Source organism: Pimephales promelas, chromosome 1 (genome assembly GCF_988280905.1).
Source record: "Pimephales promelas chromosome 1, fPimPro1.hap1.1, whole genome shotgun sequence".
Lineage (NCBI taxonomy): Eukaryota > Metazoa > Chordata > Actinopteri > Cypriniformes > Leuciscidae > Pimephales > Pimephales promelas.
Genome location: NC_142769.1, coordinates 41,238,705 through 41,250,805, shown reverse-complemented (window position 1 = coordinate 41,250,805; position 12,101 = coordinate 41,238,705). Strand labels below are relative to the sequence as shown.

The following is a 12,101-nucleotide window of genomic DNA, read 5'->3' as shown; positions in this document are numbered from 1 at the left end:
CAAAATTGTCGCAAAACTCAAACCTTCGGCGTTTTATTTTGCAGCGGTATGACGTCTGCATGACGTATTTGACAGCTCGGATCTGATTGGTTACTGCGGTTTGAAGCCTTGGAGATGGTGTTCATGGCTACCTGACTGTATTTGTACTCTGTATGTATATTATATATTTTTATTTCACTGTCCCCTGAGTTATTATTGTGTTAATTAAGCATATGTAGTTAATTTTATCCTCTCGCCACAGGTTAAGAGAGTTTGAATAACTTTAAAAGCAGTGTTCTTCTGAGAATGGTCAAAAACCGCTGGCTAAATGCTAACAATGCTAATGCAGTAACACTGTATGTCAATCACAGAGTTTGTCAGATTCTCCTTCAGTTTAATGATACGTGTTAGAGTTATCGTATCATTTATTGCAGTGATATTAAAATGAGTTATGTGTGTCTCTAAAAAAGAGGAGCATTAGTATTTGTTTTAGGCTCATTTTAGCTGCCACAGCTGGTTTAGCACACCAGCTAACAGATTCATTGTTCTCAGTGCAGCAGCTACAAACTGGGTTGTTTACCATTTATTTACTTTATTTGAGGTGATTAAACAGGTTAGACTGCAGTTGATGGTATATATCACATATGCTATTGAACATTTATGTTGTTAAGATGTAGGTGTGCAAAAGCTCGCTGTTGCTGGTTTTTCAGAGTCTGAAAGACAATTACATTGTGAACTGATGGGTGGCTGTAAATGTTTGTTCCTAGACAGAGCTGATCAATGTAATGACAGATAAGTGTGTAAATAAGACGTCACCATTTAGGTGTGGCTAAATGATGATTATGTAAATGTCTATGAATCTGCATTAATACATAATACATATAAATGAAAAGATATTATATAAATGATGATGATTTCTATATTACTCTGCATCTCTAGAATGGAGTTCTGAAGGGGATATGATTATGGATGCAGACCTCAAAGGCTGTTTTAGATCTACAAGAAATTAATGAACGGTAATTTTTGTCATTTCTAATTATCTGTAGGCAATGTTTTTAAATATTTATTCATTTGTAATTTCTGTCATTTTGTTTTATATTAACATGTTTATGTTGTCTGAGCTTGTTTTGGGGTGGTTTAATGGATTTGCCTTCATGCAACGCAAGTGCATATATGCGCTCTCCATGCAAGACTATTTGTCATTTTAAAACAAGTGATGTGTGCAATTGTTTTCTTTTCATACTGTTTTTTGCAAAGATAATTAATACTTAGTCTATGTATTTGTTCTATCATATCTATCATGTTCTTAAAGAAATATCATAAATTCCAAAGAAACACAGTTTATAATGTTTATATATTTATGTAGTAATAATTGTAGGTATGTAATATTTATCTCAAATACATGGCTCATAAGATTTTAATTATGCTTGCACTCTTTGTAACACAAATAGTACAAAATATTTTATTAAAAATTCTCCAGTAAGAGGTTTATACACATTCAATTGTTAATATTAGTGATATATCCTGTAGCCTTGTTTTATTTGTGTTTTATATATTTTTCACTTAAACACACACACACACACACGTGGCCTATATATTTTAGAGCCTGTGACATTCAAAGCATACGATTTAAATGCAGCATTCAAATTAACAGTAATTCTAAAATCTTATGTAATATTTTATGCATGTTTTTATTTTATTAATGATAAAGCAGTGAGTAGTTAGTAAATTAACAAGAAATCGATGTTCTAAGCTGATCAAGACTAAAAATTGTATTGGTATTGGCAGATACTTAAGGTTCCAGTATTGGTATCTATATTGGACATGGAAAAGGTGTATAAAAAATCTCCTTTGTTGTTGATTCCTCTAAAAAAATGTAAACACTCTGCATTTTTTTTTAGAACATACCTAATTGATCATCCTTTGAGTGTATAATGAGGAGCTTGTCTATCAGTAATGTCATCCGTGTGTTTGTATGCAGGGACACAGGAGCGTCTGACGCCCGTACTGCGAGATGTGACAGGATGCTGAACCATCACTGCAGAAGGAACCCAGAGTTACAGGAGGAGCTGCAGATCCAGGCGGCGGTGGCGGCCGGCGATGTCTACACTGTCCGTAAGATGCTGGAGCAGGGCTACTCGCCCAAGATCAGAGATGCCAATGGCTGGACGCTGCTGCACTTCTCTGCGGCGAAGGGCAAGGAGCGCTGCGTACGCGTGTTCCTCGAACATGGAGGTAAAAGTTTGGTTGCAAGTCTGATTTAATGTGTCACTTTGTGAGAAAATATCTTGAAAGACCGGCCTAGATTGACACTTATTATAAACTGTGGTTGGCTTGCTTTATGTTACTTACCCTAAAGTAGTTTGGGCCCTGTATTATTATTATTATCCCTTTTTTAAAAACACGGGCTTCTGTTTTCCACACATTAAAAGTAGATGGAGATTTAAACTACCAAGATCCAAAAAATACAACAAAGAGTAATGAAAATGCATAGTTTAATGTGTATTAATCAGTATATAGTTTGAATATGATCCCTCTCCTTGGGGAAATTTGATTTCAGAATGATCAAGTACTTTTTCATTCCTGATAACAATTTCACAATGGTGGCTTAGGTGATATTTTACACTCTTGCATTAAAATTAGGTTTACTATCTTGTCATCTCTTAATCCCTTAATACTAAACTGGTATTAAGTTTGTAGAATAGACAATACTGTTCTGATGTTCATGTTTAAGTGTCGTAATGCATGCTAGACGTTAGGGGGCGCTATAAAACAGCTATTTTTATCAAAAGATCTGCAGATAGAATGATCCACAATTAAATGTTTAACTGTGCAGTTTCACTGTCCTCTTTTCCTTATTGAGATTCAGAGTGTATTTAATGTTTTAATTTGCCCTTACACAAAGCAAGGCCTTCAGAGCTGAAATTAATTCATGGCATTTACATGTCACATCATGCATTGCATAAAAATGAATATCCTCCCTAAGTATTTCTTCATGAAATATTTATTTTCTCTGTATTTCTTATGAAAACTTCAATTTGAATTAAGTTGATTTTTCTGAGCTCACTGGCAGATATTTGTTCTTCTTTTAATCATAAACTCACTTAATTTTGAAAACATTTTGCATGCATCTTTAATTAGACATTAGCACTGGAAAACAAGACAAAAACACTGAGGAGGAACAGCACTTTTTTGCAGTTTAATCAGAATTTAGTGGTTGGGAGAAGAGGCATGTGGTGACAAGTGCATAAGTGACTTATTTTGTAAAATAAAATAATAAGGAACAGATATCTGTTGGAAGTGTTGCTAATACTCATTGTGTTTCTTTAGTTGGTCTTAAAAGTCCTAAATCTACATTAAACCTGTAGAAACCCTGAATCAGACTGATTGATTTTTTTTTGTGAATTTCCTGAATTTCCTGTAGTTAATAGAAACTTATTTATTCATAACTGCTGAAAAATGATAGATAAATCATTGAAATGATTTGGTCAAAAGCTGTAAGAGCACATAGGGATGCTAAATGACATTTTAGCTAGCTAAATCTCATACAAATAATTATGACCAACAATTTAAGGGACTGTAACTGTAGTCATTTATTAACATTTAAGAGTTAAAAATGAGTCATAAATACAAATATTGTACATGATAGAATGACATGAATGTAATGTTCTAAACATTACTATTTTATATATCTTAAATCCACTTCCATTCATGTTTTTGGAATCCAGCCTACATAATAAAGTAAAGAAATAGTCTAATTATTTTTACATTATTTTGTTAACATTTTAGTCATGTTGAAAGCAAGTATAGCCTACCATAATGCAATTGTAACATTTAATATTTTTTAATTTCACATGGCATTTTAAGATTTAAGTACATTTTAAATGTCCAGTGTTAGAGAGCTTAAGTTACACATTAATGCAAAGAAAGATGTATATAATTGCAGATTGACTTGTGCAATAATAGTAGGGATCAAATTTTTTTGGGTTGTCAGTTAAATTAGTTTGATTTTGTCGTGTGTTGATTTCCAGCGGACCCCACAGTGAAGGATTTTATCGGAGGCTTCACAGCCCTGCATTATGCTGCCATGCACGGCCGTGCCCGCATCGCCCGCCTCATGCTTGAGTCCGAGTATCGCAGCGACATCATCAATGCCAAGAGCAATGACGGCTGGACCCCTTTGCACGTGGCGGCCCACTACGGCCGCGACTCCTTCGTGCGTCTCCTCTTAGAGTTCAAAGCCGAGGTGGACCCGCTCAGCGACAAAGGCACGACGCCGCTCCAGCTGGCCATTATCCGCGAGCGCTCCAGCTGTGTGCGCATTCTGCTCGACCACAATGCCAACATAGACATTCAGAACGGCTTCTTGTTGCGTTACGCCGTCATCAAGGGCAACCACTCGTACTGTCGCATGTTCCTGCAGCGGGGAGCGGACACTAACCTGGGCCGGCTGGAGGACGGACAGACGCCGCTGCACCTGTCGGCCCTCAGAGACGATGTGCTGTGCGCTCAGATGCTGTACACGTACGGGGCCGATACCAACACACGCAACTACGAGGGCCAGACCCCCGTGGCTGTTTCCGTCAGCATGTCTGGCATCAGTCGACCCTGTCTGGACTTCCTGCAGGAGGTCACAAGTAGGTTCTTCTTCCTCTAAATCTTCATATGTGGACTGTCAGCATTGTTCCTCATTTTTTAGTAGATGGTAATAGTAAAAAAGTTTGGCACACTGATTTGGGAGGGTCTTAGTATTCTAGGTGACAGTACTCTTTTGAGGTCTCTCAAATCCTCTAGCATCTATTTAACATTCACACAAGTAATGCTCAGTCATTAGTGCACTTTAGAGTTGCAGTTTATTTTTCATTCTTTCGAAAACTTGCATTTTTATTTGAAACAAATATTTTTTATTGCCAGCTTTAATAATCATTTTAGGTAATCGTTTAAAAATAGTTAAACAATAATAAAAAAAAAAACGAATAAAAATGTCATTATGTACTTTTTTTTCATTTTAGGTTTTCACCTTAATACATCTTGAATATAAAACATATTGAATATTGATGTGTATCATATATGAAGTAATTGCTGATATACAGCCCTAATTGCAGTGCACATTATAGTTGGTATACTTTCCTCTTCTGCATGTGTATATATACACACATATTGAATTTATTCAAGGATAGCCTTGCAACATCTGCAACATCTCATTTTCAAGAGGGTCCTATAAACACAAATACGAAATACAAATCATAAGAAAAACATTACATAACACACGTTACAAATACACACACAAAACTCATTCATACACAAGCTTTCTCACCCACTCACACCGATCCCTCACAATAACTTGTTTTATTCCAAGTTAAATAATATGAATTGTGATGATAATAATAATAATATCACCAGTAAATTAATACATTTAAATTAAATTGATTTAAATAAGAAAAGTAATACAGAATGAGAAAAATAATATTGACCCGATAAACAAAAGAAACACTGATTGCATTTAACTTAGAAGTTAAAAGCATTGACAAGTTGTTTTAAGGTATAGAGATAGGGATGATCTGAAAAAAGTATATATATATGCATGTGTGTATTTCTTTTTCTTATATTCAATTTGAAGTTTTGATTGTTTTTGTTAACGACAGTAACTAATGAGTTTGCCTTAGCATTTACACCTTCGAAGCTTTAATTTTTCTGTTACACAATGACACTCATTACACAAGTTTGAAGAGAGCTCCAATCAAGTCAAGCGTGAAGCATTAAACCTCAAAGGTTAACAAAAAGAGCATCATCAAAGGAGGTCATATTCACTCTTTCCTCTAGAAATATGTCAAATCTCACGAAGAGCAGCAGCTGATCTGTAAGTTGAGCAATGGCCTAACCTCCCGAACGCACACCATTATGATCTCTCTCCCCCACACAGAACAATCGGTCATCTGAGAAAAGCGAGCCGTGTTACCTGAAGCACTAATGATCAAGTACGCAACAATGGCCACATTCCTGTGCACCGCTTCAACTTTGATATCGCCATATCAAAGCCACCTGTCTGTCGCAGACATTTACTCGCTGTCAACTCATTCAGCCTGATCCGATTTCACCTTGATTATTTATTAAAAAGGCACTTCAGCGGCTGTATTTACATCGACGACTCAGACTTTGAGAGCATGACTTCATGTCTTGAAGGGAGTGACCGGTTCTCCTCTGTGAGAATAGTACGCACTGATTTCATTTCGCTCTCTCTGCCGTCACCTATAGTTGCGAGCTTTTGGTAAGGCATTGAGACTGACAGAAGACAGGGGCTGCAGATGGCCGTCTCCAGCTCTTTGTAGTGGTTTTTCCAGCTGGCTTCATTTGTGTGTGCCATATTGTGTTGGGACTGGAAAACTGGCCCATTAAAACTGATAAACTCTGTGCACCGGGTTCCTGGAACTCATTGCAGAACTTTCCTGATATCTTTTAAGATGACAAATCCCTCCCCCGATGGCTACTTGTAATATTGCTGGTTTTCTGTGCCAATTTGTTTTAATTGAATGTCTGTTTTTTACTGCTATACTTATGAAACATCAAACTTGTTTCTGCTTCACCCTGAATATACTTTGATTTTAATGGCAGATAAACACAGAAGGGTCAGACCGTCCTCCTTGCCTTATAAATTGACTTTAAAATATTATTATTTTAACTTGACAGAGTTTGCTTGCATTTGGTGCATTTTGGAGAGTGGTTTAATGTTGTTCACATTTTGTTTATCTCGTGCTTAATAATCTGTTATAAATTTGTTGTTTTTGTTATTTTTAAACTATAGTTCCATTTCAGTTTTAGTTATTTTAGTACATCAATGAAAATGAGAAATGCTCCCTTGGCAACAAGCTGAAATAAAAAAAGTTTTAAAATAAATTAAATGTATTTCAAGCAACAATTTTTTTATGGTTTTAGTTTCAGTTAACTATAGTTACCCTGCTGTAGCCACCAATCTTTGGTATTTTTGTACGTTTTTCTCTCTTATCAGTTTAAATGAGTTAATGTGCAGGAATGCAATCATTCAGTTTTTATTAAATGTCAACATAGATTGAATTTAACCTGACAATTGTTGTTTCAGGGCAACCCAGGACTTTGCAGGATCTGTGCAGGATAAAGATCCGGCAGTGCATCGGCCTGCAGAGCCTAAAGTTTCTGGAAGATCTGCCCATTGCCAAGGTCATGAAGGACTACCTAAAACACAAGTTCGACAATGTTTGACGGAAGCCAACACACTCATTTCTGTAGGTTCCCTTAAGACTCTATGCAAACTCTCTTTTTTTTTTTTTTTTTCATTTTTATTCAAAACCTCTGGGAGCAGGTGCAGCGTTTTGTACAAATGGAGTGAAAAAGCTTATTTACAGAGAAACGACTGTGGATCGGGGAGCACTGTACTGGCCACGTTTGATTCGTTCGTAGAAGGTGTCCTTTCATGCATGCCTGGAGAAATTCCTGACCCATGAGAGAAGAAAAAACGCGATGTTTGATTTGTACCAATATCTTTTTTTTTTGTTCTTAAATCAACAAGGCCTTTGTAAGTATTTGACGTTTTCTATCGTCAAAATTCTCAGTCAAGGAGACCCTTTTAAACTAGCAAATATTCAGGCCACTCTCACAATTGTGCATGCATGTGATATTGTCCTTTTTTGCTCGGGAGAAATTCTTTGGTCTATTAAGTTATTAACCCTCTGTTGAGAATCCAATTCATTCAAATTAAAAAACAAATCATACTAAAAAAACCCACAAGATCTCAGTTTTTCTGTGCAAACATTTCAGTTTTTTAAAGAATGCCTCATTTAATCTGATTACAGTATCTTAAGTTTCCATTCAAAGTTCTCGAGAGGTCTACAGGTGAACGTATGTACACATAAATCATTAACAAACTTTATGTAAATAATAGTGTCATATATGTACAGCAGATATTTTTAGACTATTTAAGCCACAAGCTTGTGTTATCAAAGTGTTTTGGGGGTTTTGTTGTGTTCATATTGTGACCTATCAAGGGCTTTCATGTGGGAATGTCCGAATTCCCAAAGAATTGGAAAATGAGATTCGATTACAGCTATTAGTGATGCCTAATGTTAATTGGCCATAAGATTTTTATTTTTTTTGTTATGCACATGAAAAATCAGTAACTTAATTTATTTTATTTTTCATTTTGTTTATTCAAGATTTGAAATGCACTTAAGTATGTTTTTTCTTCAGACTATAAACCGTTGTCAAACCTACCTGTAAGGTCTCATAGCATTAAGTTAGTTCAGTTTGACACAAGCATTCATTTTGTTTCATACTTGTCATTCAGATCGCAACTTGATTTTTAATCTCCCCCCTAAAATCTCAATCAGTGTAAGAGTTTTGTGGGAGATATTTGTGTGATCACTTTAAATGTCGGGACTCTGAACGGACTCCTTCACTTTCACTCGAGTCTATTTTATCTAAACCTTTTTCTAACACTAGCTGCCTTTACTTGCAATCTGTGACGCAGTACAGCTACAGCATTTCACCACATCATGAACTCAATTCAAGAGCATTAAAGTGACCTGCCACAAAATTTAAATGAAATCTTTTTTTTTTTTTTGTCGCATTTTTTAGGTTCAGTTTAGTGTGTTTTGGGTGTTTGTTGGGACGAAACCATCTCTGGATGACTGCTTGCTACCATAATGTATTGAACTTCAGATCAATGTTTGGAGGACTGATTTAAGAGTGAAGGAATGTTATTTGGGAATTGTCTTTACTAAGCGAAAGTCTTCCACAACTTCTACTACTGAATGTATATAATCTGCTGTTTGCAAGTTTCACATGTACATTTGTGTGAATAAATGAATCTCATAATGTCCCCATTTGTTATTTTTCAAAGTCTTATTGCTGTACCTTGAAGCAGTAATTGTGCCGTGTTCATCGATTTGCATCCATTTTTCTAGAGTTTGATGACTTTCTAATAAAATGTCTGCTAAATATGCTGGTTACTGAATTCATTGTTCATTTGGTAACTGTATATTGCCTTCTAGGTTTTGCTTTCTTTCCATCTTTCCTTTTAACTGCAGGACGATCCACTCTAAAAACCCTGTTTATTTTAAAGGAGAATGTCAGACAGGTAAGATACAACATCGAATCAAAATGTACCCTACTTTAAACTTGTTCCACCACTAAAATAGCTTTTTTTTTCAGGTTACATCACAAATCCTTTTTACCCCTTCAACCTCTTCAACGATCTGCCTTCATTCCGGTATGTAATGCTACTTTCCATGATCCAAAAAAGTCCTGTTCTCCATTTTTGTTTTTATATATCCAGTTTCATTTCATTAAATCAAAATGTCAGATTACAGAAGTGAAATAACTTTAAAAATAGCATTTCATTTAAACTTTATCAACAGCATTTGCAGAATACTGCTACTTTGCTCAACCTCTCAAGACTAATTTATATTAAATTAAAATAATATTACAATAAAATGCTTGACCTTTTTTTGTTGCTTTTAAACCCTCCAGAATTACTTTAGTAATTCACTTTTAAAAAAACTTTTGCTGATAATTTACTCAATCCCATGTCATCCAAGATATCCATGTCATTCTTTCTTCAGTCAAAAAGAAATTAAGGTTTTTGATGAAAACATTCCAAGATTTTTCTCCATATAATGCACTTTACTGGTAACCAAACGGTTCAAGTTCCAGAAGACGGTTTCAGTGCAAACTGTTCAAAGGGCTTTAAACGATTCCAGACGATGAATAAGGGTCTTATCAAGCGAAACGATTGCTCATTTAAAAAAAAAAAAGTTTAAGTTTTATAAGCTCAAATGCTCGCCAATGACACGAAAAAAGATTCGTTCATTTTGATAAACGAGTTCGAACAGGAGAGTCACGAACGCGCATCACAGAACACAGCAAGGCGACCATTTGAGCTTATAAAATTTAAACTTTGTTTTTTAAATGATTGTTTCGCTTGATATCGTCTAGAATTGTTTAAAACCCTTTCAACAGTTTGCAGTTTGTACTGAAACTGTCTTTTGGACGTTGAACCGTTTGGTTCCCATTGAAGTCCATTATATGGAGAAAAATCCTGGAATGTTTTCATCAAAAACCTTCATTTCTTTTCGACTGAAGAAAGAAAGACATGGACATCTTGGATGACATGGGGCTGAGTAAATTATCAGCAAAAGTATTTTTAAAAGTGAACTACACCTTTAATTAATTTACAGTTATTTTCTCAGCACTCTCTGTCACTGGAACGATACCCTTTCTAATATTTAGGTACTATGTACACTATTGGTACCAATATGTACCTTTGAGATACTAATATGCACTCTTTAGGTACAAAGATGTACCATTTGAAAGGGTACCATGCACCCAATTGACAGCTTTTGTACCTTTTTCCTGAGAGTGTAATCAACAGTTATGATTTTATTATGACTGTTTTGATGATGCGGTAAAACTCTATGTTTTTGAATCCCGAGTGTCATGAAATTGTGTTTTCCAGGCCTGAAAACATCCTGGAAATGAAAAACATTCTTACAAAGCCACAAAAAGTTGATGCTCAGCTTCAGATAAACTGCTTTATACCTTCTCCAGAAATCACAAAGTAATATTCATTAATGGAAAGTTGTGGGAAAGCTGTTTGATGCATGGATTCACACCCGTGGTCTCATATCTCATCGTTATGCCATTGCAACCAAAGCTCTGGCAAAGCTTGAGAGAAAAGCTCACCCAGTGCCACGTTATCTCAGTAACGCTACAGGTTTCTGCGTACGGGGCACCTTAAATAACGACGCTTGGCACCGTATCACAACTTATTCCAGAGATCTGCATGTATTGTTTACTTGAGAATGGCTGATGTTTTGTTGAAAAGCGATCTCTCTCGCTCTCTTCGCTTTCCCATGAACGGCGTTCTTAAATAAAAAGGTTTCTGCTTTCCTGCTTCTCTTGAACCCATGCGAGCGGGGCCCGTGCCAAAACTCTGCAGTGACCTAAGAACACCGGTGAGTGATATATTTGCGCATTCCTACGACAAAAACACGGGCCGCTATCATTTATCGAATCACAGGTAACATTACACAATAAAACAATGGCATCTCTCTGTAGCCCGTGTTTTCTTGCAGACAAGCAGAACAATGCGTCTATTGTTGGTGGTCCTGTCGGATGGATGGTGTCCTCAGCGGCGCTAGAAACAGGTCTTCCTTGTGCCCGGGCCGCTGGCTTCAGGAAACTCCCTGTCTGTGGGCATATATCTGTGAGGAAGAGGTATGATCCATTTGAATGTGTGGGCTGACGGCCACAGAAGGAAACGTGCAAAGCAAATGCAACGGTGCTTTGTGTGTTGGATTGTGGTGGTTATCGCTAAACACTTAAGGCGGCGATTACTTAATGAGTATGGTGTTTTCATCTCTAATTCTAGTGAACTTTCTGCTAATGCTGGATTTGGATTTCTTCGGGAACACTTTACAATAAGCTCCCATAAGTTATATTAATGCGTTAACAATGAGCAATGGTTTTACAGCCTTAATTAGTCTTAATATTAAGTTAATATGACTAATATGTCGTTAAAATCAAAGGTTGTATCTGTTAACGTTAGTTAATGCACTGTGAACAACATGAACAAACAATGAACAGCTGGATTTTTATTAACTAACATTAACAAATAATAGGAAATAGTCTACTGTAACAAATGTATTACTCATTGTTAGTTAAGTTAACTAATGAACCTTATTGTAAAGTGTTTTACAGGTATTTATAACTAATTAATTCATGTTTGAGGTCCATTTAATAACTTTGACTTTAAAATTGCATTAGTAAATGTTGAAAATGAAATTCAATAAGATTAAGAAACACCTTTTCTTTGTCATTTCATGTTGACAAATGTATAATGTTAACAAATGAGGCAAGCGTCACTATTATGTTGCTCAGGCTTGGGGTTAGTGATCTGAACAAAACCTTCACCCGCATGAAACTTGTGTGTGTGTGTAACTCATCCAGCAACGTGGTGTTAGAGTTTGCATGTGCAAGCAGCACTTGCAAAAAATGTAAAGATCCTATTCTTTTTTTTTTTTTTACATTTACATGTACATTTATGCATTTGGCTGATGCTTTTATTCTTTTTTCTTCTTTTTTTTCTGTAC

General features: G+C 35.9%; 1 protein-coding gene across 1 annotated transcript; it reads left to right on the top strand.

The window, feature by feature from the left end:
• Window positions 1-70: 70 nt before the first annotated feature.
• asb7 (ankyrin repeat and SOCS box containing 7) lies at window positions 71-8,951 on the top strand. The gene is made up of 5 exons (XM_039672620.2): window positions 71-150; window positions 919-995; window positions 1,961-2,214; window positions 4,011-4,616; window positions 7,076-8,951. The coding sequence occupies exons 2-5, from the start codon at window positions 949-951 to the stop codon at window positions 7,213-7,215; spliced, it is 1,047 nt and encodes a 348-aa protein (XP_039528554.1). The 5' UTR covers window positions 71-150; window positions 919-948; the 3' UTR covers window positions 7,216-8,951.
• The last annotated feature ends 3,150 nt before the right edge of the window (window positions 8,952-12,101 follow it).